General features: G+C 48.7%; 1 protein-coding gene across 1 annotated transcript; it reads left to right on the plus strand.

Moving 5' to 3' along the window:
- The first annotated feature begins 19,830 nt into the window (after nucleotides 1-19,830).
- FFAR2 (free fatty acid receptor 2) lies at nucleotides 19,831-21,658 on the plus strand. The gene has a single exon (XM_029201391.1). It carries the CDS (start codon nucleotides 19,845-19,847, stop codon nucleotides 20,832-20,834), a length of 990 nt encoding a protein of 329 aa, XP_029057224.1. The 5' UTR covers nucleotides 19,831-19,844; the 3' UTR covers nucleotides 20,835-21,658.
- The last annotated feature ends 2,057 nt before the right edge of the window (nucleotides 21,659-23,715 follow it).

Here is a 23,715-nt window from a genome sequence, read left to right on the forward strand (position 1 = left end):
GTGATATGCTGTTCTAAAACATAGATAGAATTTCTGATCTTAGAAGTTATATTAACTGGAGGAAGGGGAAGGCTCAAGACTAATTATACTTGCCAGTGTCATCCTGAAAAAAACTGTACATTTGATTTTTTGTCAGCAAAGGTTAAAGAAAGGGGTTAAAGGATTACAGAAAGGGGACTTCCCTGGTGGTCCAGTGGTTAAGACTTCACCTTCCAATGCAGGGGGTGCAGGTTCAATCCCTGGTCGTGGAGCTAAGATTCCACATGCCTCGTGGCCAAAAAAAACAACAAAACAAACCCCCCATAAAACAGAAGCAATATTGTAACAAATTCAATAAAGACTTTAAAAATGGTCCACATCAAAAAAAATCGTAAAAAAAGTGTCCTTAAAAAAAAACGATTAAGGAAAGTCCATCAGGGTAAAATTTACGAACATCCTTAGTGTGCTTTATGCGTGGGAGGTTTGCAAAGCCACAGTGAAAGCCCCTATTCTGCAGTTAGAGTACTTGATAACATCCAGTTCATATAATCTAGCTCAATGCAACTACTGTTGCACCTGCTGATAAAATAAATAATTCCTGGGGCACTGTGCAGTGTATTATCGTTTGGCAAATGTAAAATTATGTTAAACATGTACTTTCAAGCCACCCACTCCATCCTACTTGCATAATGTCCCTCTGAGATCGTCACCAGCTCACTTGGCAGAGGCTATATGCCCCCATCCCCACTTAGCTGGAGAACCGATGGCTTGCGGGAAGTCTACTAAGAGCCCAACTCTAGCATTTACAAAATCACCCCCATGAGGAAGCCCTGCTACAGGGGCAGGGTGCAGAGTGATAAGAGGAAGGCGGGGAAGAGTGAAATGATGTGTGGACTTGAAGATTTTCTACCAGCATTAACAATGCCGCCTCGAACATCCTTGCACGTGTCTTTTCGTACACTTGTGGGAAAATTCCTCAAAGGAGGGAAAAGAGCATAAATCCAGCTCTTTCTGCAAAGCAAAAAAAAAAAAGACTCATAGTCCAGAAACCCCACTACCACCACCGCCTTCCTTCCCACGAGCTCTTCTTCCAACTCTGGGCTTGTAGTCAACGTAAGGTCATGACTGGGAGGGAACAGACCAGGCATGCACTACCTGCCAATAGGAGAAGGAGTTCAGATGAGGCCTGAGACCCTCAAAGTAACCCAGTGGATTGGCATATGCGCCAGACAAACACATGGCATATACGTGTATATGGACTATGTGTGTATGTCCATATACATATAGACACATGGGCAAAGTGGGGCAGAGAACCTTTCCAGGCCCCTGGGGTAAAGGAGAGTGGTCCCTCTCCCCATTCCTCATCTTTCTTAACCAAATCCAGATTGTTAGGAACATTCAAGGAGAACATAAAGGTAGAATGATACAATTCAATGTAGAAGAGAGGGGTTTCTCCCCCCATTCTGTTGTTTATACGGGAAGTGTACCTGTGCTGGGGAGAAATGGTGACTGGAAGAAAGTCTGGGTCCTGGAGGAGAGCTCAGATTGACAATGGAGTAAAAGGAAAATAAGATGCTGGGATTCTGAGGGGGGGAATCTAGGGGGTGGCAGCGTCAAGCGTCCTGGTTCGTGGGGATGAGAACGTAGCCTCTGTTGGTTCTGGGCCATATGACATGGGCCCAGACAAGACACAGTTCCTGTGGAACCACGAAGCATGACCTGTCGTGTATTTATGTGTTTGTGTCAAATGGCTTCCAAGGACACTGGAGTCATCTCGGATCGACGTGGTTTAAGTAGAGCCGGGGTGGCGAAAAGGCAGAGGTGATGCAGAGTCAGGGGACGGGACACTGGGAGACAGAGTCAGAGGCCCTGCCTGCACACAGTGACGGGCTGCGTCAGGATCCCAGCCCTCTGGGCACAGTTGAACACGTGGCCCCACTTTCTTTTTAGGTACTCATGTGTCTAGGGATTCTAGAGTGGTTTTGTGAGACAGGGCTGAGGGGTAGCCAATTCAATTGGATTATGACTAGGGAAGACAGACCAAACAAGGAGTGAGGGCAGGGGCAGGGACAGGAGTACGTGAGCAAATTCATATGCAGGTTCGTTTGGTTAGCCCAGGAAAAGATGTAACACAGGATATCTGAATTATGAAAGTGGAACCACATGTGAAAGAATAATCATGGCTTGAGATCTAGAGAAGATAAATTAGATTTGTGGAAACAGGGCTGAGTGACCTGAGAAAGAGCTCAACTCTTGAACTTCCCCTTCCTGACACATTGCAAGTTCAAGTGTAAATGTTCTTGGCTCCTGGGAGCCCCTGAGATGGCAGAAAGTACCTGTGTCTCTGCACCTTGTTCCACAAGTTGGTAAATGTCCATTCAGGGCTGAACTCTGAGAGCCATCTGCTCGGGAATGGGATGAGGCTAGTCATCCAAAACACAGAGCGAGTGCCTGGGAGAAAGCACCTTAAAATCTGACCCAGAAAAGGAAAAGGATGAGAGGCCCAAGTGACCACAGGGTCACCCAGTTGGGGAACAAGGTGAGGAGTTCACTGCCAGTGGACGGGTGAAGCCAGACTAGTAAAGGTCAAGATAACTGAGTGAGGACTTGAGATAAACTGGTGGAGGGATTACATAAATTGAGGTGGGGAGGCCCCTAGCAGAACTGGTCTTCCTCGTCAGAGTACGGCAATGCCCTGGTATTCAGCTGGCCTACGATCTAACAGTCCTTACCTCTGTGCTGAGCCTGTTTCCTTTGTGGTGACCAGCTGTGAGTGGATACCTGGAGTTTTGCCTGCCAAGCATCCTTTCCTCCTTCTTCTGGTAACAGCATCCCACTTTTCCTTTAGTCAATCACTCCTTCTCTACTCTCAGTCCATGTGGCATGGGGTGGGGGGCTGGGGGTAAAAGGCTGGCTCCAGACCAGCTGCAGGGGAGGGCCTGCCACCCAGACTTGGGTTCATGCCCAAGCCAGTCCATCCAGAGTCAACCATTTCTAGATTCTTCTGGAATGATTTGGAAAGAGGCACACTCTTTCCACAGGGTTGTTAGGCTGGTAAAATGTAATCTTGGAACTTTGGGGAGCCACCTTTGCCACTACTTGGAAAGGGCCTGCCTGAGAATGAAGCTGGCGTAAGAAAACAGAGCTAAGACGTGGAGACACATGACCAACAGCTTCGTTTAAGCACCTGGATCGGGCCATTCCTGAAGCAGCTTTGCCCCAGACTCTTCAATTACATAGCCAAAACTTCCCATTTTTCCTTAATCAGCCTGGGCAAGTTTCTGTCACTTAGAACCAAGATATTAATACAAACAGTTGGTAAATAATTTGTCACCAATAATGAAGAATGGATGTTTCTGAAATATATCTTTTATGATATTTCAAAAATAAATGAGAGCAGATTTGAAGCTATCTTTCTCATAATTGCACCAACTCATCTGCATTTTGACATGCAAGGGTTAGAGGCAAAGCACATGGACAAGGAATGGTACATAGTTCTGGGCATGCTGGGGACTGCCTTCGCTGTTCTAATACATCAGATACTTGGTTAACAACAATAACTTAAATCAGAAGAAGTGTGTTCTGCAGGGTTTTTAAAAATAAATTTATTTGTTTATTATTTTTGGCTGCGTTGGGTCTTCGTTGCTGCGCGCGGGCTTTCTCTAATTGCAGCGAGCGGGGGCTACTCTTTGTTGCGGTGCGTGAGTTTCTCATTGCGGGGGTTTCTCTTGTTGCAGAGCACAGGCTCTAGGCGTTTGGGTTTCAGTAGTTGTGGCACACGGGCTCAGTAGCTGTGGCTTGTAGGCTCTAGAGCTCAGGCTCAGTAGTTGTGGCGCACGGGCTTAGGTGCTCCGTGGCATGTGGGATCTTCCCGGACCAGGGCTCGAACCCTTGTCGCCTGCATTGGCAGGCGGATTCTTAACCACTGTGCCACCAGGGAAGTTCCTGTTCTGCAGTTTTAAAAGTGTTTCCACACATATAATCACAATTGAGTCATAAGATAATCACCGAAGTTGGTTTCTTATGCCTTTTTCATCAGCGAGGCTCCAAGGCCCAGAGAAGCTAAGTAGCTTCCTCAAAGATATACAGCCAGGAAATGTTCACACCTGAACCAGAATCTATGTTGATCCTCCAGGTCCAGTGTTCCTTTTATTCCACCAGCTTCCTGAAAAGACAGGAGCCAGTGGGTGGGACTCAGAGACAGCAGTACAGAATTTTGTCCAACATCCACTGGGTGTGCTGCAAGGAACACTAAAGGGCTAAATGTTAGGATCCTGGGAAGGGGGCCTCTGCCTGGGTCGCGGAGAACTTCCTGTGCGCTTGGCACTGTTCTAAAGGTTTCACATGCTCTAAACCATGATGCTAGCTCTCCCAAAAGGCTCTCGCTGCAAGGTGTCAGGAAGACAAAGGCCCGCTCCTTTCTCCAGAGATGGAGACACCAGCCCGCATCCTTATTTGTCTTTCATTCCTTCATTCAGCTACATTTACAGAGTATCTGCTCCACGTCAGGCCTTGCTCAAGGTGCGGGGAATACTATGGTCAACGAGACAGAGAAGCTACCAGCTAGCACGAGGTTTACGTTGTGGAAGTGCCCTGGAGTTGGAGGATACTGGTACATCCTTTCAGGTCTAGCATTTGGACTCTCCAGGAATGAGATGCACTTTAGACGATTACTATGTGACCAAACTAATAAAAGACTCCAGGGACTTCCCTGGCGGTCCAGTGGTTAAGACTCCGTGTTTCCGTTGCAGGGGTCTCAGGGTCGATCCCTGGCTGGGGAACTAAGATCCTGCATGCTGCGCAGTGCGGCCAAAAAAAAAAAAATAATAATAATAATAATAGGGCTTCCCTGGTGGCGCAGTGGTTGAGAGTCCGCCTGCCGATGCAGGGGACATGGGTTCGTGCCCCGGTCTGGGAGGATCCCACATGCCGCGGAGCGGCTGGGCCCGTGAGCCATGGCCTCTGAGCCTGCGCGTCCGGAGCCTGTGCTCTGCGATGGGAGAGGCCACAACAGTGAGAGGCCCGCGTACCGCAAAAAATAAATAAATAAATAAAATAAAAATGCTTGTTTGCTTAACCTGAAAGTATGCCTATGTGTGTGTTTCTAATTATTAGGCACAACAAAGAGCTTTTACCGGAGCATTATAAAACCAAGCCTGTGAACTGAGTAGCACTTTTCAGTCACCAAGAAGTGTTGACAAACAAAATGATTTCAGATCTTGGTAAACCACGATGAAGAAAACACAACGGAGTATTGTAATGAGGAGGAGAGGACTCCTTTAGATGGAGTTGTCAAGACAGGGCTTTCTGAGGAAAGACAGAGAAGTAATCAACTATTGACTTTCTGCCAATGGCACGGCCATCTTGGTAAAAGCCTGACCCTGGAGCAGAGCCAGATGAGGAGAGGCAGCTCCAACTCTGCCGCCTCGCTAGGAGCCTGAAGACTTCCTTCTGGAGGCTGCCACCCTCTCGCTCAATAAAAAATCAGAGTAAAGTGAAGTTCTTAGGTGGCTGCTCGTGCTCTGGGAAAGGGCCTTTGATGGCATGGAGTAGAAGGACTCAGGAGAGGGCCACGCTGTTGGGGACAAGGCAAGGGGTTCACCTCCAAGAGATGGACGGAACCAGGGAGGGGGAAGAGAGGAGGGTTAGCGAGATGCTAATGGGAATACTGCACAGTGCTGAACGGGGCTAGCGTGAGGCAGAGGAAACTGACAAGGTCATGGCCACGAGGCAGAGAGACATCGTTTCTGCTCCTTGGAACTTCTGACTCAAGCTGTCCACATTCTCTCTGCTGAGCAAGAGAGGAATGGGAGAAGTTGCAGCTGGAATGCTCTGGGAGTTTGTCCAGCACGTGAGCATGATCCGTCCCACGTGTGGCCACTGGAAAAAAGTTGAGGATCACTCCAGGAAGGAGTTTACTTGTCTGGTTACAATTTACAATAGAGGACTATTTTCAGTCTCGTGAAGTGTTTTTGCAAATGTTACCTCACTTACTCCCCCAAACAATCCTGCTCTATTCACACAGGGCTACAACCCACAAGGAAGCCCAGAGAGGTTAAGCGACTCCCCAGGTCCTCACAGCTGATCCAGACAGAGCCCACATGGGAATCCAGCCTGTCTCCCCGACTGCCTGGCTGACATCCCTGAGCTCTACGTTTGGAAGGTTCAGGAGGGAACCAGGCTAAAAGGCATTCAGAGTGGCCAGCTGGCTCCCTTTCGACCTCCCCTTCTGCCTCTGGTCCCTGTGTTCACAACTGAGACTCACAGTTTCACATGAGCACCAGGTGTCCAGAACAGGACTGTGAACTTGAACATCACAAAGCCACTGGACCTACTCTTCCTCTGTGACAGTGGCTCTCAAACCTTAGCGTGCACCAAAAGCTCCTGAAGGGCTGGTTAAAAGACAAATCGCAAGCCTCTACCCCCAGAGTTTTTGATTCAGCAGGTGTAGGGTGAGGGGTCAAGAATGTCCATTTCCAGCAAGTTCCCAGGTGATGCTGATGCTGCCGGCCCAGAGGCCACACTTTGAGAACTGCTGTATCTATGATACAATAGGTGTCTTCCCCTCTTGGAGGGGAGAGTGGTTATGGGACTCTGGAATCCTCATGAGAATAATTCTTCAGGTGGAGGAGTAGGAAGGATGAGAGGGCTAGAAGAATTCAATAGAGACCTAAGGAGGCTGGTCTTCCATAAGCTACACCATAGAAAAATCCAATAAAGAAAAGAAGTAGCAGGAAAAGATCAAGAAGTCAGCGGGAAGCAGTGAGATGTGAAGGAGAGGATAGAACGCTGTGGTCCAGCCTCGCGTTTCACTTCAGTTATCAAACAGCAGTATCACAACTTCTGTGTCCCCATACCACCTGCAATGTGATTTACTTATGGAGTTTTTAAAAATCGACTTATTTTTCTCACATACAATTTAGTCTTATGCTAAACAAAGATAAAATAATAATAGTAACAGCCAGTACTATACGTGCCTGCTATGCCCCAGGCACCCACTTACATACACACATTTATACATAAATGTACACGTGTACACACACACACATACATGCACGCATACATATACACATTCACTTCAATCCTCACAGCAACCCTACAAGGTAGGTGTGTTATTATTCCCATTCCACAAACGAGGAAACTGAGGGAGGCCTGGAGATGAGTCACCCTGCCCAAGGTTACACAGCTAACAAGTAGCAGAACCAGGACTCCAAGCCACACAGCTGGCTCCACAGTCCATGCTCTCAACTCCGGAAACTAGGGGTTTAGTGGGTTAACTATAGGTTAGGTAACTTGCCAAAGAACACATGGCCAGAAATGGGATGGGAACCGAGATTTGAATATAACTTGATGACTCTAAAACTTGAGTGTTTCACTCCTGCATACATCTCCCTATGGGTTATGTGTGGTGATGGCAATGAAGGGGGTGCTGAGCTGGGATAGAATCTGGAGAGGAGCTTGGAGCTTTGCCTAAATTAGCCCTGGATACAGCTCCCTCCATTGACTTGGGCTTGAGATGCCATCTTGCCTTCTCAGTACCTCTTGACCTTTAGTAAAAATAATGCAGAAGCTGACTTTCACTGGTCCACATCATAAAACAACTGTTTTTGGTTTTGAAATATAAAATTATATCAAATATGCTTTTTCAAAGTGGTTACTCCATCGCATGCCATACCCTCTCTCCCCAAATACCCCTACCACCCTCTGTTCCTCAGAGACTAAAGGGGATGCGTCAGCCAGGCCTGGGAAACAAACGCTGGCCTATAGAAAAGTCTCTTAATACTCTGCAGGCCAGAGTAGGGCATGCTTTCAGTACAAGTCTCTGTTGACCTCAGGAAAGCACTGGACAGGGTTGGGGTGTGACACGCAGTGTAGCGTTTCTCATTCCATATCAGCCTAGAGGGTTGTAAAAGGGGGAGGAGGTGAGGCCAGCGACGCCCCGGCTTGGTCCTTCTCTCCCTGCTTATCCAGCCTTAACACCTGGACAGGAGCAGAACAGACCGTCCCCAGGCAACCATGGGTGGAAAGGAGGTAACAGCAGGGGTCTAAGGATCCTGGGAACCACCTGTGGCTTGACTTCTGCTCCAGAATGAGATTCCTCAGTAATATTCATAGTCAGCAAGGGTGGCAAGAAAAGACTCAAGGAGAAAAGCCACTCTCCTCCTTCCCGCTATTTCCTTGCCCATGAGTCTGTGTCATTCACTTAAAGTCAGAATGTCACAAACATCTGTAGAAAATAATAACAGTAAAATGATGCAAGTAAAGCTAGTCAAGAGACACAAAGAACAGTGTCTCCTCTATGTTCCTACTAGTCTGGAAAGTGGGCCTGTGCAGCAGGCCAGTGAAGCGGGGACACAGAGAGAGATGGAGGGGTGAATGACAGACGCCAGGTCCCCGTGGGGGTCCCTACATCGTCAGGCCTCCCCAGTGCCTGGGGGCAATCAAAGCCCTGACAGACAGCAGAGCAAGACACTCTTGTACTCCAATAGGTAACCAGAGGGGCCTTCAAAAACCACACATCAGATCATTTCATTTCTCTGCGGAAAGCCCTTCCACGGGTTCCTATAACTTTGGGGATGAAACCCGAATCCTCCCCTTGCACTACGTGATGAGCCTTCCCTCCCCACTGTCGCGTCTCCGACCTCGTTTCCCATCAGTCCCCTGCAGGGGCATTCTGCCCCAACCACACTGGCCTCCTTTCAGTTCCTCCAACACACTGGGCTCTGTGTTGCCTCAAGGTCTTTGCACAAACTGTCTTGTCCTCCCTCAGCTCTTCCATAGCCCCAGCAGGGTTCCTTCAAGTCTCTGCTCAAGTGCCACCCCTTCAGGGAACACTTCCCCACCGTTCAGTTGAAGCACTCTGACCCCCCGCACGCACACCGTAACTCTATTGTACCATCCGATTTTATTTCCTTCATAGAATGTGCCACACAATATATATATATATATATATATCCTCTGTATTCATGTAGATACTGTTGTGTTCTCCCCCTATCCCCACCAGCTGGAATGTAAATTCCATGAAGGCAAGAACGATGTCTGTCTTGTTTGGTGCTCCGGCCCCTTTCATTCACGGAGAGGTGAAACGCATGATCTGGTTGTCACCTTGCCCTCAGTTTTCTGATCCAAGAGACTTGTGGGAGCATCTGGGGAGGCTACAGCTGTCCGGGGCGCATGACGTTCAGGAAGAGGATACTGGAGAGAAGGGAGGAGGTGCCACAGAAACCAGGCACAGAGCCTGGGAAAGAGAGGAGGCGTGAGAGCAAGTGCAGAGTCTCATTCTCCAGACAGCAGTGGGCTTAGTGGACCTGCCTCGACTCAGGACGCCTTTCTGGGCTGGCTGGAGCCCCTGGACTTGAAAGCCAGCACCCCAACTTCTAGGAAATCTACCCTGCTGGCCAAAGAATGCCGTGTGATGCAAAACTGGAGAGATTAACCTGCTTTGACTGGATCATGCTGGGAAAGGAACAGGAACTTGGTGAATTCAACGTAGCTCTGGGTTGGGGTGGAGAGGAAGGGAGGTGAAGAAAGAACAGAAGGAAGGGGTCAGACACAGTAAACAGAAATGACCTGAAAGAATCCTAGGAAGAAAATCTGGGTTATGTGAATTGTGAATGTAAAGAGAGGCCTGGGAGCACAGTCAGAACTTGGATTCTGAGAGATCAGTTCACAGGGGCAGAGACTTGAGGGGAGGCCGAGTGCCAGCTGCGGAAGAGCTCACCGAGTGCTCTTCCTCTCTGACCCGTGACTCCTGCGGATGGGAAAACTCTGTGGCCCCAGAAGAGAACAGCCAGCAAGGTGCTTACACACCTACACCCCCTCCCAGAAGCCTGGCGACTTGCCCTGGGAGCACTTTGGGAAGCACCCCGATCGCTGTTAGTGTTCGGGGAAGTGGGGTGCAGAGCACACACCAGATAAACACTGAGACTTCTGTAAGTGGAAGGTGCCACTCTGAGCAACAACCTGCCAGGCCACACTGGAGCCCCAGGCAGAGTGGTCCGTCCCCAGCCAGGCCGGTATGTCTTTCTCCTCATCTGGTCCTTTAACTCATCATTTCTCAAAAGATATGTTGAGACACACTGGTATGTGGCAACCAGCGGCAAGAAACACAAGTTTCCTGGTATAATTGAAAGGACCAGGGTTTGTGAGTTTAAGTAAACAAAGAAACGAGCAGACACAAGGTGAGCTGTTACGATGTCATTGCCAGTTATGAGTATTCCGTTAGACATTCTAGAGAGAGCGAGAAGGGGGGACATCACAGTGCAGACTGGGGGTTGCACAGGACCTGAGCGTAGCACGTCCTGACATAGAACTCCTTCCTTTGGTGCTTTGGGAACTTGCCTTTTCCCACTCTCACTCCCTGTGGTTCAAGCAGGGCTGACCCCAGTCTTCAGCTACATGCTGCAGGCGCGTGCAGCGGCTAAAACACTCTCAGCCGGCAGGGCCAGCCTTGAGATCCCGGCCGGGACCTCAGGACAAGAGACACTCCGTCTGCACAGGCTGTAATCCTAAAATGCCAAAGAGCACTACTTGGAACAGTCTTACTGAGAAGAGGGCCAGCAAACTCCTCTTTTCCCTCCAACCAAGTTCACCCTTCTAGAGAGAGCCCAAGAGGCATCTGGGAGAGTTAGACAGAAGTTGACACTGGTACGACTTGCAGACAGTCATGTTTGTTATCCCCTTACCTTCGTGTGGCAGGAGGGCACTTCTGAAACTTCCAAATCCTTGTAGGAACACTTCTTGTCCAGGAAAGGTAGAAGCGGCAAGTCTGAGGGGTCAGGATGAGGTAGGAGGCAGATGGGCCCCTGGGCAGAGCAGCTGGAGCTTGTCAAGCAGGGTAAATCGGAGCTTTGCTTTCCCTGGACACTCCAAGGGCAAAGTTAGTGGCAGGAGCTGAGCCCTGCTGAGTAAAGAGATAAGACGGCCACATCTATCACTCCTGAGGTCAGGGAAACCTCCCCAGCTGCACATACACAGGAAGGCTCCTCGGGGGTCAAAAAGGGAGGGGGCACCATCCCATAATAAGTGTTGTCAAACCTCCCACAGGCCTCTGTGCTGGAATCCATCTTGGCAAAAAGACGCGCACGCGTATTGGGAGGGTCCTAGGGCAGGTCAGGTGTGGAAAAGAAACGAGATAATTGGCCAAAGGGAAACAATGACGCGGAAGGACTGCCGCTATGTAAATGATTTAACCGCCTCTTTACTGCACTCCTCCTCATTAGGGAGGACGCCCATACTCTTTCTCTCCAGGTGTGTATTTGTGCCTTGCTTCTGTCTTAAATAAACTGTTTCTCTGTGTGCTCTCCCACCTGTTGTGCTGTGTCTTCAATAATAAACTTGGTACCGGATTTTACAGTTTTTGTCTCTTTGAGAAATTCATTTTTCAAACGGGGCAAGAGCCAGGGGAACCTTGCTTCTAGCCTCTCGTCCCGGGTGCTCTAGCGGCTAGGATTCCTGGTTTTCATCCAGGCTACCCAGGTCCAATTCCTGGGCAGGGAACTCAGGCTTCACTTCAAGCCAGCACTCACTGCTGTCTCTCCCAGAACAAGGAGAGGAATCAGGGCAATTGAGTAGTCAGCCCCTCCCTGAGACACAGGATGGGATTTCTGACAAGTAGACTCTTCACTGCATCGAGGACGTCACTAACCCTCGTATGAGGGAGAGGGCAAGGAAGCACTGACAGATGTTTCAAAGAAGCAAATGGTAGAAGCTCAGTCAGTCAAGGGTGGGGAAAAGGCACATAATATCAGGGAGGTGCTTTATCCTAGTTTTTCTCAACTCAAGCAGAACATTCTCAGAGAGCCTCACTTGATTCCACAATTCTCTGCATCTATGACCGGCCTGGCAGCCTCATCCATGTCCTTAGCCAAATGCTGCCAGGACCTGCCACTTCCACCCCTTCAACGGCCCAGTCCAGACGCGTCTGCATTCGCGTTTACCTAGTCTCACCTCTGCTTCCACAGCAGCATACTCTGTGGCCCACGGTTCTCAGCTGCACTGGGCACGGAGGATACAGCAGCGTGGCTTTCCTGGACAACTGGGGCTGTCCCTGCACCAACCATGTGGGATGGCTGCTGCTTCAGTGGCCATGCTCCTGGCTCCTATCCTACAGTGCTGTGCTTAGGTTATCTGACCGAGAAACAGATGACACCTGTGTCAAAAAATGTACAAATAAAAGTAATCTAAATTTGGCCCAGTGACAGCTGGCTGGTGTGCTAACAGACTATTTACATCTAACCTTGTGTCCCTAAGACAAAACTGACTGCTGCTATCAGAACATGGTTTGAATTATATTCATCCAATCCTAGGAGGGACTCCAGGGGCCGTAGAACCCGACAATAGTGTGGCTGGTTGCAATGCTCTGTGTAGGACATTCTTTCCCATCTGCTGAGGTTGTTTTCCCTGAGAAGGCCAGATCTGGTATAGGTTGAGATGGGTTCTTCCTTGGGCACACAACAGGCCCCCGGGGATGCAATGCAAAGGTGGCAGAACTGCGGGAAGAGGAGGCTCACCTGCAAAAGTTGCAGAAGTGCAATTTGGAAGAGACTACCCGTTTTTCCGCTTATTAAAAAGTCCGATTTTTAACAGCACATTGCACGCAGCTAAAAGACCACTTTCCCAGACCTCTTTACAGGTAGGTGTGGTCCTGTGACTTAAGTTCCTGTCAGTGAGTTATTAGCAGAAGTGTTGTGTGGAACTTCTAAGAAGTCTGTTAAATTGAGAAGGAGTGAACGCTTCTTCCCTTCCTCAATTCTGTTGCCAGGAACATAGATGTGATGGCTGGAGTTCCAGGTTGCACATTTGACCACGAGGATGAAGCCCACCTAGGACTGGAAGAGCAGAGGCCTAGAGAGCTCCGAAGTATTCCTGGGGCTGCCAAGCACAATCCTCGACGACATACCTTCAGGCTGCTTTTATGTGACAGAGAACTATAATTCTATCTTATTTACACCACTATTAATTACCTAGGGTTGTTACATTATGTGCAATAGAATCCAGTCCTAACTGATGGAAGTTTCAGCATATATGAACTTTACAGAAAACTAAAATTTCGGTCTTCAGTTTTTGATGACTTTTTCTGATGACATTTAAAATGCCATTTTCAAAATGGAATTAGAATAATTTAGGAGGCAAAGGAGAGCAGCAATATCACAAAAGCAGCCATTTGTTTGGCCTTATTCTTCCCTTTTGCTCTTCTCCATCCATCATGTTTCCCTTCCAACATTTATGACGGTTAATAACCGTCTCTAAGTGGTAGAAGCTGGAATAGTGGGTATCTCGGGGGTGGGAGGGTTGCTAACTGAGGTGGGCATGAGGGGACTTATAAAGGTGCTGAAAATGGTCTCTGTCTTCATCCAGTCAAGTGGTCACACAAATGTATATATATGTTAAAAGTCATCAGCTTACCCCCAAGATTGGTACTCTTTATTGTGTACATGTTACCCTTCAATCAAAACAATTTCTAAAAACCCTCCCTAAAATTCCACACCTTTTTATGGCCATGATAGATATTATAGTCTTAGAAGTATTCTTCCTCTCCATATTTGCTATTCCAGATTTATATAATTTTGGTACTCGCTCCTTCTTCCTAACCCAATTTTGTCAGATTGGGAAAGTGCTCAGTTAGTAATCCTCTCCCCAGATGCCCTTGTAGCCAGGAGTTGTCATGAGATACAGTGTTAGCCAATGAGAACTAGGCAGAAATTGGCTGGGTAGGGCTTCTAGAAAAGCTATAATTTTCCTGATTCAAAAAGGGGTAGATTGGGTGATAATGATGTGCGGGTTCATTAACTGTAACAAATGTACCACTCTGGTGGGGAATGTCGACAATGGGGGAAACTATGCGTGTGTGGGGTGTGGGGTTTATCTCTGTACCTTCTGCTCAATTTTGCTGTGAACCTAAAACTACTGTACAAAATAAAGTCTATTTAAAAACAAGTTTTAAAAGGGATAGATCTCGCTCTCGTGTGTCTTTTGCTCTCTGTCCTGTCCCCCGCCTTGTTTTCCTGCTCAGAATATAGACGCTTCTTAAGATCATGAAGCAGAAAGCCAAAATCTAGGGATGGCGGAACAGAAAAGCTAGAAGGAGCGTGTGTTTTTGAGGGCTGCTCCTGAGCAGCTGCACCAGCCTTGGATTCCCTATTTCCTTCGTGTGACATGAGAAAAAGAAAGCTCTATGTGTTTAAGTCTCTGTTATTTGGCATTCTGGGCACATTTGACAGTCCTCAACTAAGATACAAGCTTTTTAGCTTTATGCACGGTGGCAAAGACTTCTTGAGACAGAAGGGGACTCTCAGGTGCTAATTCACTGCGGCTTCGGGCCGTGGTATCACAAGGGCCCAAGGCAAAAAAAAAAAAAAAGGAGGACCCTGAAGACACCTGCTAAACTAAGAAGACTTCATTTGCATGGTCCCATCCTACCTTCTCTTGATAAGTATTCACTGCTCACTATGGGACCTGAATTCTTCTAACGATGGAAGGAGCTGGCAGAGGATCTTGGTTCATCTAAACTTTTCTGAGAGCCAGTAGTAAAGTATTATATCAACTACTTCACTGTTTCTCAATCTATTTTCAACCAACTCCCACTTTTGATCAACACAAACTGTACTTTCTATAGACTGCATTAAGAAAACCAGGGCTTTCCCCTCTCCTGCGAAATGCCACACGTCCTATCATTTCCCCTGCCTGCCCCCAAGGGTTCCTGCTACTCTCCCCACCCTTCTTGAGAATCAGCAGTCTAACTTAAGTTACCTAAGATTCTGTAAACTGCAGTTACCCTGGTAAACTCCAGTGATGCCACAACTACTAGCGGAAGATGACTTGCATATGTGACAGAAGCAGGTTAAGGGAAGAAAGCAGAGGGAAGGTTGGGCTGAGAAGAGGAACACAGAGCATTCAGTTTTGCCCTGAGTTGGCACAGCTTTTGCAGGATCAGCCAGCACCTGACTGCAAGCACTTCTAGCTTTACTAAGAGGACCTGTCCCACTTCTACTTCCAAAGACTCTCCTGCCTCTCCTTTTTGACTCAGGGTCAACACTGAAAGGCAATCCAAGGTGACAGCCAGAGGCCTTCTGCTCTTTTCCAAGGGTAGCGTGAGCCCATGAAAGCTACCCAGTGGTCTGGGCTGGAAGCTGTGGGTAGCCAAGGGGACGGGAAGTGGGGGACTTTTTAATCCAATTCTTGCTCTGAAGGTCAGCTCTGCAGGGACAGCAGTGGAGAAGAGGGATCAGGCAGGAAAGAAAAGGTCAAACAACCTCTTCAAGATGCCAGGAATAAAGGAACAGCCTTCTCCCAAGTTCTTATTTCTATTTCACAATTTATATCCAGGACCTTATAAACATTCTTGCTCATAAATGCTAAATGACACAGCAAATTTAGTAGAGAGCAACAGTAAACGGTGTCTCCCCTCTATTCCCTGTGTATCCAAAATATTTAGAGACAGGGAGGGACCAATGTAAGATCACAGCATCTGGGATCTGAGGTTACAGCAGGAACGAGAACATCTGAAAGGCTGAGAGATGCCTGTGGATCCTAGGAAACTAGGGATGAAGGTCATTCCTTCATGGTTTCAGGGAAAGAGCGAGGGCCACCGGCAGGAAGGCTGGAGACCGTGCAGACATTCCTTGTGGGACGCAGATGACATGACCTTACACCCTTGCCTGCGCCCTTGTGTCCTGTGTGGGATTTCCAGGACCCCTGGGGGATGCCAGGGAAACTGGTTCTAACCTGGACCCTCCCAGTACAGTGTGGAGTACAGCGCAGTGGTGACCACTGTGGACCCCAGGGCCAGACTGCCTGGGTCCCAAGTTTAGAATTCAGCTCTTCTATTTACCAGCTGTGTGACTTCAGGCAAATTACTTAACCTCTTTATATCTCCGTTTTCTCATCTGTAAAATGGGGATGAGTATGCCAACCTCACAGAAGCGTTGAAAGATTAAATGAGTTCGTCTTTGCAAAACTCTTAGTGCAGTGCCTGGTACATAGTATCATTTGAATGGGCAATAAATGTTGGCTGGTTTCCTATGTCTGCTGTAACAGATTGTCACAAACTGGGTGGCTTAACAGAAGTGCATTCTCTCACAGTTCTGGAGGCTAAAAGTCCAAAACGAGTTATCACTGGGCTGACGAAAACACATTCTCTGCCCCTTCCAGCTCCTGGGGGCTGCTGACATTCCTTGGCTTATGGCCACATTGCTCCAATCTCTACCTCTGTGATCACACTGCCTTCTCCTCTTCTGTCTGAAATCTCCTTGTGCCTCCTTCTTATAAGAACATTTGTGATGTTTAAGACCCACCCAGGTAATCTAGGATAATCTATCATAATACTCTTTTTTGTTTGTTTGTTTTTTGCGGGTACGCGGGCCTCTCACTGTTGCGGCCTCTCCCGCTGCGGAGCACAGGCTCCGGACGCGCAGGCTCAGCGGCCACGGCTCACGGGCCCGGCCGCTCCGCGGCATGTGGGATCCTCCCGGACCGGGGCACGAGCCCGCGTCCCCTGCCTCGGCAGGCGGACTCTCGACCACTGCGCCACCAGGGAAGCCCGATCATAATTCTCTTAATCACACCTGTAAAATCGTTTTTTTTAATTTTTTGCCATGTAATGTAACATTCACAGGCTCCAGGGATTAGGATGTGGTTATCTCTTGGAGGGACCATTATTCCACCACCACAGCTGGTATAATACTATTGGCCAAGAGTCCAGTCTGATAACGGTAAGCAGGTGGACGGACAGTGAAGGAGGGAGGGGTCTCTGCAGAGGAAGGTTGGGGTATGGTTACCAGCAGTGCATGGCAAAAACCCATGATGCCCACTACAGAGGCCAACAGAGACAGGGTCTGAAGGGTACTCCTAAGATGCTAGTACTGACCTGTTCCTTATTTCTCTTCTTCAGTACTGCACCTGCACTGGAGATGGCTGCAGAGGTGGAGGACACCACTATTGGGATGACAGAGAAAGCCTGGACAAGTGGTGGCTAAAACAAGAGAATGCAAGTGGGGAAGGGCATAAACTGTCACCTTCATACTACCATAAGGCCACTCCAGGGGCTCAAAACGCGTCATACGCACATGCAAGTAGGCTGAACTGCACTGGCATAAGGGAGCAACAAAATCTAAAGTCCATTTGGATGTACTGGTCTAGAATCATCTTCCCTCTAATTCCCCAGGAGAGTTCCATTCTCTCTGGCATTCTGAAGTTCTTCATTTACTGTTATTTATTTAAAGTTATGTACCCCAAATCGCAACGGATCCTCTCTATTTCCACTGCTACATTCTCCTGAATCCATGCCGTCATCAACCCTCCCTAGATGACTGCAGTGAACGTCTATTTGATCGCTCTGCTTCCAACTTCATTCCCCTGAAGACCATGCTTCACACAGAGCTGGCGTGAGCTTCTCAACTCTCAACCGTCCCTCTCCTCTTACGGCCCGTCAGTGACTTCACGCAGCTTATGAATGGAACCCCAGCTCCTTTCTGTCATCAGGAGGGCCCTGCGTGGTCTCACCCCGGCCCACCACGCTCCAATCACACTGGCATTTCTGTTCCCCCCACGTGCAAAGGTGCTTGCTGCCTGGCACTCGCTGCTTCCTCCACCCAGACCACTCTTCTTCCAGGACCTGACACAGTCCCTTCACCAAATTCAGCTCAACCTCTCAGATGTCAGTTCAGCTCAGCAGTACCTCTCTGACCCCCGGCACACCACGGCCACTCTCCCTGTCATCACTCTGCTTCATTTCCTTCATAACGTCTGTCACTGTGCAATCACTCCTCTGTTCCTATTTGCTTGTTATTACTTATCTCCCTCCACTAGAATGTATCTTTGTTTCCTCAGGTGTGTGTTTCAAAAGTCAGAGAGGGAGAAATAGCGAGAAAAGAACAAGGGTGGCTAGGAGGTTGGGCCCAGCTCTCCCGAATCCCTGCCGCTTTCCGAAGTTAGATGGCATTCCTGTGCCCTAAGCCTCTTCTACCGGGTGGCTCGCTCTCTACGAAGCTGTCCAGCAGGCTTGGGTGGAGGGACCACTTCTACTTATGCGCATCCATTACGTGTGGAGCACTGGCTTGTATGCTTCATATACGCTATCTCAGGGACTCCTCACAGAAGTCTTGGGATGTAAGTATTCCCATACTCACTTGACTGAGAAAGAAACTAAAGTTCAGAAAATTGATCTGCCTCAAGGTCACAAGGGAGGGATTTGTATTTGAGCCCACATCTGCATGACTCTGAATCCCACGCTATTTCCACCCCAACAAGACATAGGCTAGGAGAAAGCAATCTGTTTCGACCGGGAGGGCAAAAGACATCTGTTGGGGGCAGAGGGCAGGAAACTATACAGAAAGAGGAAAATTGAAGAATAAAAGGAAGCATAAAACCTCTTTTCTGAGATTGAGTAGAATTACAGAAGAAATCACCTAGAAAAGAGAAGAAGATGAGATAATCTGACTTGGGAAATGGGGGAATAAAATGTTTGGGATTGAAAAAAAATTCAGAAACTAAGGACAGAAAATCTGAGTTTGGAAATCAGAGTGGGGATCTCTTGGTGGGGTGGGGGGGGGGGAGAACAAAGATGCCGGCACCCTTTCCACTGGGTTCGAGAGGAGACAGCGCTCGATTACTGATCTTCTCCTCTCTGGTCACGTGACTAGTGCTGGTATAAAAGCTTTCTACCAGCCAGGTTCCTTACAATTTTTTCCTGTGTGAAATGGGCGGTCGCAGCGGCTAAAGCTCTGTTCCTCTTTTCCACAAGCTTTCAGACTTTCCTTCAGGACTAATCCCAAGAAGCCCTCTATCCGGAAACAAAGGCAAGACAAGGCAGCTGGCTTAGTACTTGCACTCTGGGAAGCGATGCCGGGATCGGAACTGGAGGGAGATGGGTTGGGGCTGGGGGCCAGGGGTGGGGCTGGCGCTGGATGAAATCTGTCGGAAACTGAATGCAAGGATCACATCCAGAAATGGGAGCCGGTGGGGGGGCAAGGAATCGCGGGCCAGGCCCTAGGACGGGAGAGAGGACGGAGGGCCCAGACTGTGTGTGGGTAGTGAGCGCTACAAACCAAACAGAAACCGTTACCTCATTAAGAAGAGTTCCTCTGTTTGTGGTCGAAACACCCAGCTCCTGAGCCAGTTACTGCCCATGTGCTTTTCTGAATATCCTCTAAAGTCTTTGGAGGGGCAAGCCCCAGAGGACAGCGCTGGCTCACCCTTCCTCCCCGAGGCCCCTCCCTACTTCCCCTTTTCAGTATAGTCCTTTTCAGTATAGTCCCAGAATTGGACAGGGGAGGGAAAGGTGGAGGAGAATTTGTGTTCTGCAGAAAGGAGAAGGAAAAGAGGTAGGGAGATGGATTGGGGGCTGGGCACCTGCTTCCTGGGCGTGTGGCAGGGTCCTGAGAAGGAAGGAGCACTGGGTCGCGGGGCCTGGGTTTTCACAGCCCGAGCTCTCCTGAGAGACATTGTCCAGCTCCCTCCTTGCTGTAGCAAGGTTTGCCTTTTCTCTCTGCAGGTCTCTGGCTGAGGAAAGGCCTTAAGGAAAGCCGGAAACTGATTAATACTAACTTCCTGTATCTGTGACAAGAGAAGGAGAAAGGCTAGGAAAACCGGAGGGGAATTCCCTTGGGAAGCCAAGGGTTGGCCTCCCCCAGAGACGCACGATGGCAAACATAATAGCTACTGCTTAATATCCGGCCCCAGGCAAAGTCAACAATTGCTCTGAGCAGTTCTGGCAGGTGGTGCGTGCAGTGGGGGGAGCAGAAAGCCCTGGCCTGGGAAAGGGAGAGTGCCTGGGAGGATGTCCACAGACTGAGCCCGACCAGGGTCTGCAGGCTGTGAGGTGGTCCTCCTGACACTGCCCTTTTTCATCCTCTTCCAGAACAGTCATGCCCACCTTGGAAAACTCCTTGATCCTCACAGCCTACATCATGATCTTTCTCACGGGTCTCCCTGCCAACCTCCTGGCGCTGCGGGCCTTTGTGGGGCGCGTCCGCCAGCCGCACCCCGCGCCCATCCACATCCTCCTGCTCAGCCTGACACTGGCGGACCTCCTGCTGCTTCTGCTGCTGCCTTTCAAGATGGCGGAGGCCGCGTCTGACTTCCTCTGGCACCTGCCTGAGCTACTCTGTGCTGTCACGGGTTTTGGCTTCTACAGTAGCATCTACTGCAGCGTGTGGCTCCTGGCGGCCATCAGCATCGAGCGCTACCTGGGAGTGGCTTTCCCCGTGCGGTACAAGCTGTCCCGCCGGCCTGTGTATGGAGTGATTGCTGCTCTGGTCTCCTGGATCCTGTCCTTTGGTCATTGCACCATAGTGATCATCACCCAGTACTTAAACTCAACCCAGAGGCTCACAAACGGGAGTAGCATAATCTGCTACGAGAACTTCACGGCAGAGCAGCTGGAGGTGGTGATTCCCGTGCGGCTGGAGCTGTTCCTTGTCCTCTTCCTCATCCCCATGGCGGTCACCATCTTCTGCTACTGGCGCTTTGTGTGGGTCATGCTCACCCAGCCCCACGTGGGGGCCCAGAGGCGGCGCCGAGCCGTGGGGCTGGCTGTGGTGACCCTCCTTAATTTCCTGGTGTGCTTTGGGCCATACAACGTATCCCACCTGGTGGGGTTCCACACGAAGGTGAGCCCCAAGTGGCGGGCAGAAGCCGTGGTATTGAGCTCCCTCAACGCCAGTCTGGACCCCTTGCTTTTCTATTTCTCTTCTTCAGCCGTGCGCAGGGCCTTTGGGAAAGGGTTGCAGGCACTGCGGCATCGGGGCTCCTCCCTGCTGGGACGCAGAGGCAAAGAGACAGCAGAAGTGGCGAATGTGGACAGGGGTGTGAGTCAAACAGAGGGAGCGCCGAGTTCTGACTACACCACAGACTAAGGATGTCCCTGGGCCTTCGGAGGCACTCTGGGTTTTGTATGAAGTGAGCAGGCTGGGAGAGGGAGAACACGGGCTCCTGGCCCGGATTCAGGAATCCTCAGACCCAAACCACGACTGGGACTGTAAAAAATCTCTCTCACCAGCTCTGTATCCTTTCCTGACTGAATTTTCCTTCCCAAAGGAGCACAGCTCTAGGACGAAAGAAGAAACAGTTGGGCATGGCAGCACTAACAGACCAGAGTTTCCGAAGCAATGTAGAGAAATCAAATTCCGATTGTCCGTTGTGAGGTGGTTGGTAGCTGAAGCAGAGAGCCCTAAAACAACCTTGCCACCGGCTTTGAAACAACACCTACACACTGGTCTAGCTGTTGGTGCTAGAATGAAGTCACTGGGAAAGAGATGGGAGAGAAATTCTAAATGAGGTCAAAGAAGATGCAGGAAGGTTCTGAACCAAGGGGTTTAGGAGGGAGGACTGGGGCTTAGAGCTATAATGACCTAGGTGTGGGCAATATCCATCTGACCTGCTGCTCTTTAAGAATGATCCAGTCGTCTCCATGTGTGTACCTGTCTCCCCCAATAAACTGGGAGCCACCTGAGGTCTGGGTCTTGTCTTCTCCCTCCATGGCGCGGGTCAGAACCCAGCTTGGCAACCATCAGTTAGAGCTCAACACTGACGAGCACAGGAAAAAACCTGGCCTGGCCGATTGAAAATAAAGATTAGGGATTTCCCTGGCAGTCCAGTGGTTAAGACTCTGTGCTTCCACTGCAGGGGGCATGGGTTCCATCCCTGGCTGGGGAACTAAGATCTTGCGTGCTGTGTGGCATGACCAAAAAAAAAAAAAAAAAAGAATTAAAATAAAGTCTATAAAACTCTGAAGAGAGCGTCCACAATTTTTGTAATATTTCTGCAAGCACAAGGAGAGCAAAAATAGGATGGAGAGCTACACTCAGCAGTGAAGGGGGAGGACGGTGCATCTGAAAGCACAGAAATATGTTAAAGGTGCAATAAGAGTGGAGGGATGGATTCCTGTTTAGATTGATGAATAGAGAGATTGGACTCAGAAAGAGGATTGAGGCGAGTCCCGGCTCAAAGTTATTGGTGTATCACAGAGGCTTAAAACATGTTATTCTCCAGCTTAGAAACCTGCAGAGTTTTCCTTTCATCAGAAATTTTCCTCTCAGGAACTCATATCTTATCATCCCATTGCCTGCTCTGTATCCTCTCTCCCTTCCCAATTCTACCTGCCTAACAGTTCTCCGCAAGAAGAACCCCTAGACTGTGCTCTCCAACACCTAATGGTTTGCAACAGAGGCTGTACATCGGAATAACACGTAGAGGTATAAAAATAACACAAAGAGCCACCTCAGATCTACTGACTTGGAATCTCTGGGGGTGGGGCTGCAGCAGGTGAGATTTAAAAAGCTTCCCAGGTGATTATGAAGGGCAGCTCAGGTCAGGAACCGCTGGCCTAGCTCAGGGGCCCAAGAAATTATCCTTCAGAGACCTTTTCCTGCATCTAAGTCCCCCTCACCTCAACCCCGTACTGCCTCATCTTCAGATTGTTTGCTTTTTCCCCTCTTATGAAACCCTACTCAGCATTCACTTTCTTCGGAAAGACTTTCCTTATTACTCCCACTGAACTGGGAGCTCATTTTCTGTGTTTCTTCCTCAACACAACACCAGACTGGTGTCATAAGAGCTCTGATTTCAGTGTTGATTCCGCTTACCAGTGGGATGACCTCGAGCAAGTCGCAACCTCCAAGCCACAGTTTCCAAAGCATCATAATGAGGATACCATATGCCTCTCAGGGTTATTCTGAGGAGTCAAATGAGACTGCATAGATAAAACTGCTGAGAAACTATACAGTGTTATTTAGCTCTAAGATACCAACCTGTGTGAAACAAAGGTGTTCTCCCACTTAAAAGAGACATGGCAAGTAGAATATTTAAAATGACGGAAATAATATATAGTCAACTATATAGGATGGTTTGACGGTAACGTGTAAGAAAAAAATCTGGGATTTTCAGCTGACTGTAGGCTTCCTATGCATATGTGATATATTACACCTTCCAAAAAAAAAAAAAAAGAGCTGATTTGATTTTGGGTGGCATTAAAAGAAACTGAGTCTAAACAAGTTGATGACACAACCACTCCACTGAGATCTAATCAGTAACACACGGAGTACTATGCAGCACATTTTTAAAAAGTAAATTAACCCAAGGAACCAAGCCCAGAAAAATGAACCAAAATGCTTTGGAGATTTAAAACATAATAATAATAAAAATACACATTAAATGCCAGGCACTGTTCTACAGAAGGAGCCTGAGACAATTAAGGGAACTTTCCAAGGTCAGTAGTGAGAAGAAATTTGAATCCAGGTCTTCCAGACTCTGAAGTGCCTGGTTTTTTCACCAACATATGAGAAACAAGCAAGAGAATGCTGAATATGTGGCTGGACCAAGATTAGGTTCATTTTATAGAAGATGTATTCTCTGTAGCCCCACAAAGAACAAAGATCACGGGCAAAAGATGCAGGGAGTTACATCTTTAAACAGCCAGGGTAATCACTTAACCAAGGTAATCACTCCCCAGTCTCCAGGAATTTTGAAGTAGAAGACACTCATCTTAGAACATAGAGGAAACTCACACATCTGATAAGGGCTGAACCAGTTACCTACCAGACTCCTTCCAACTCAGAGATTCCCAGGGTTTTAGGGACACGGCCGCTCTTGCTAAAAAGTGCAAGAAAATTTCTGGACCTGGTCTGAGACTTTCAGGGTGAAGTTTTAGCTACTCACTAACAAGTATTTGATCTCCATCAAGTCATTTGATACATAGCCCATCTCTTTACTGGGAAATTAGTAATTCATTTGTTCACC

This window comes from Monodon monoceros, unplaced genomic scaffold (assembly GCF_005190385.1).
Source record: "Monodon monoceros isolate NGI ecotype Baffin Bay Population unplaced genomic scaffold, NGI_Narwhal_1 Super_Scaffold_10, whole genome shotgun sequence".
Lineage (NCBI taxonomy): Eukaryota > Metazoa > Chordata > Mammalia > Artiodactyla > Monodontidae > Monodon > Monodon monoceros.

Coding starts and splice junctions, on each gene's coding strand:
- FFAR2 (XM_029201391.1), top strand. CDS start 19,845: ATGCCCACCTTGGAAAACTCCTTGATCCTCACAGCCTACATCATGATC.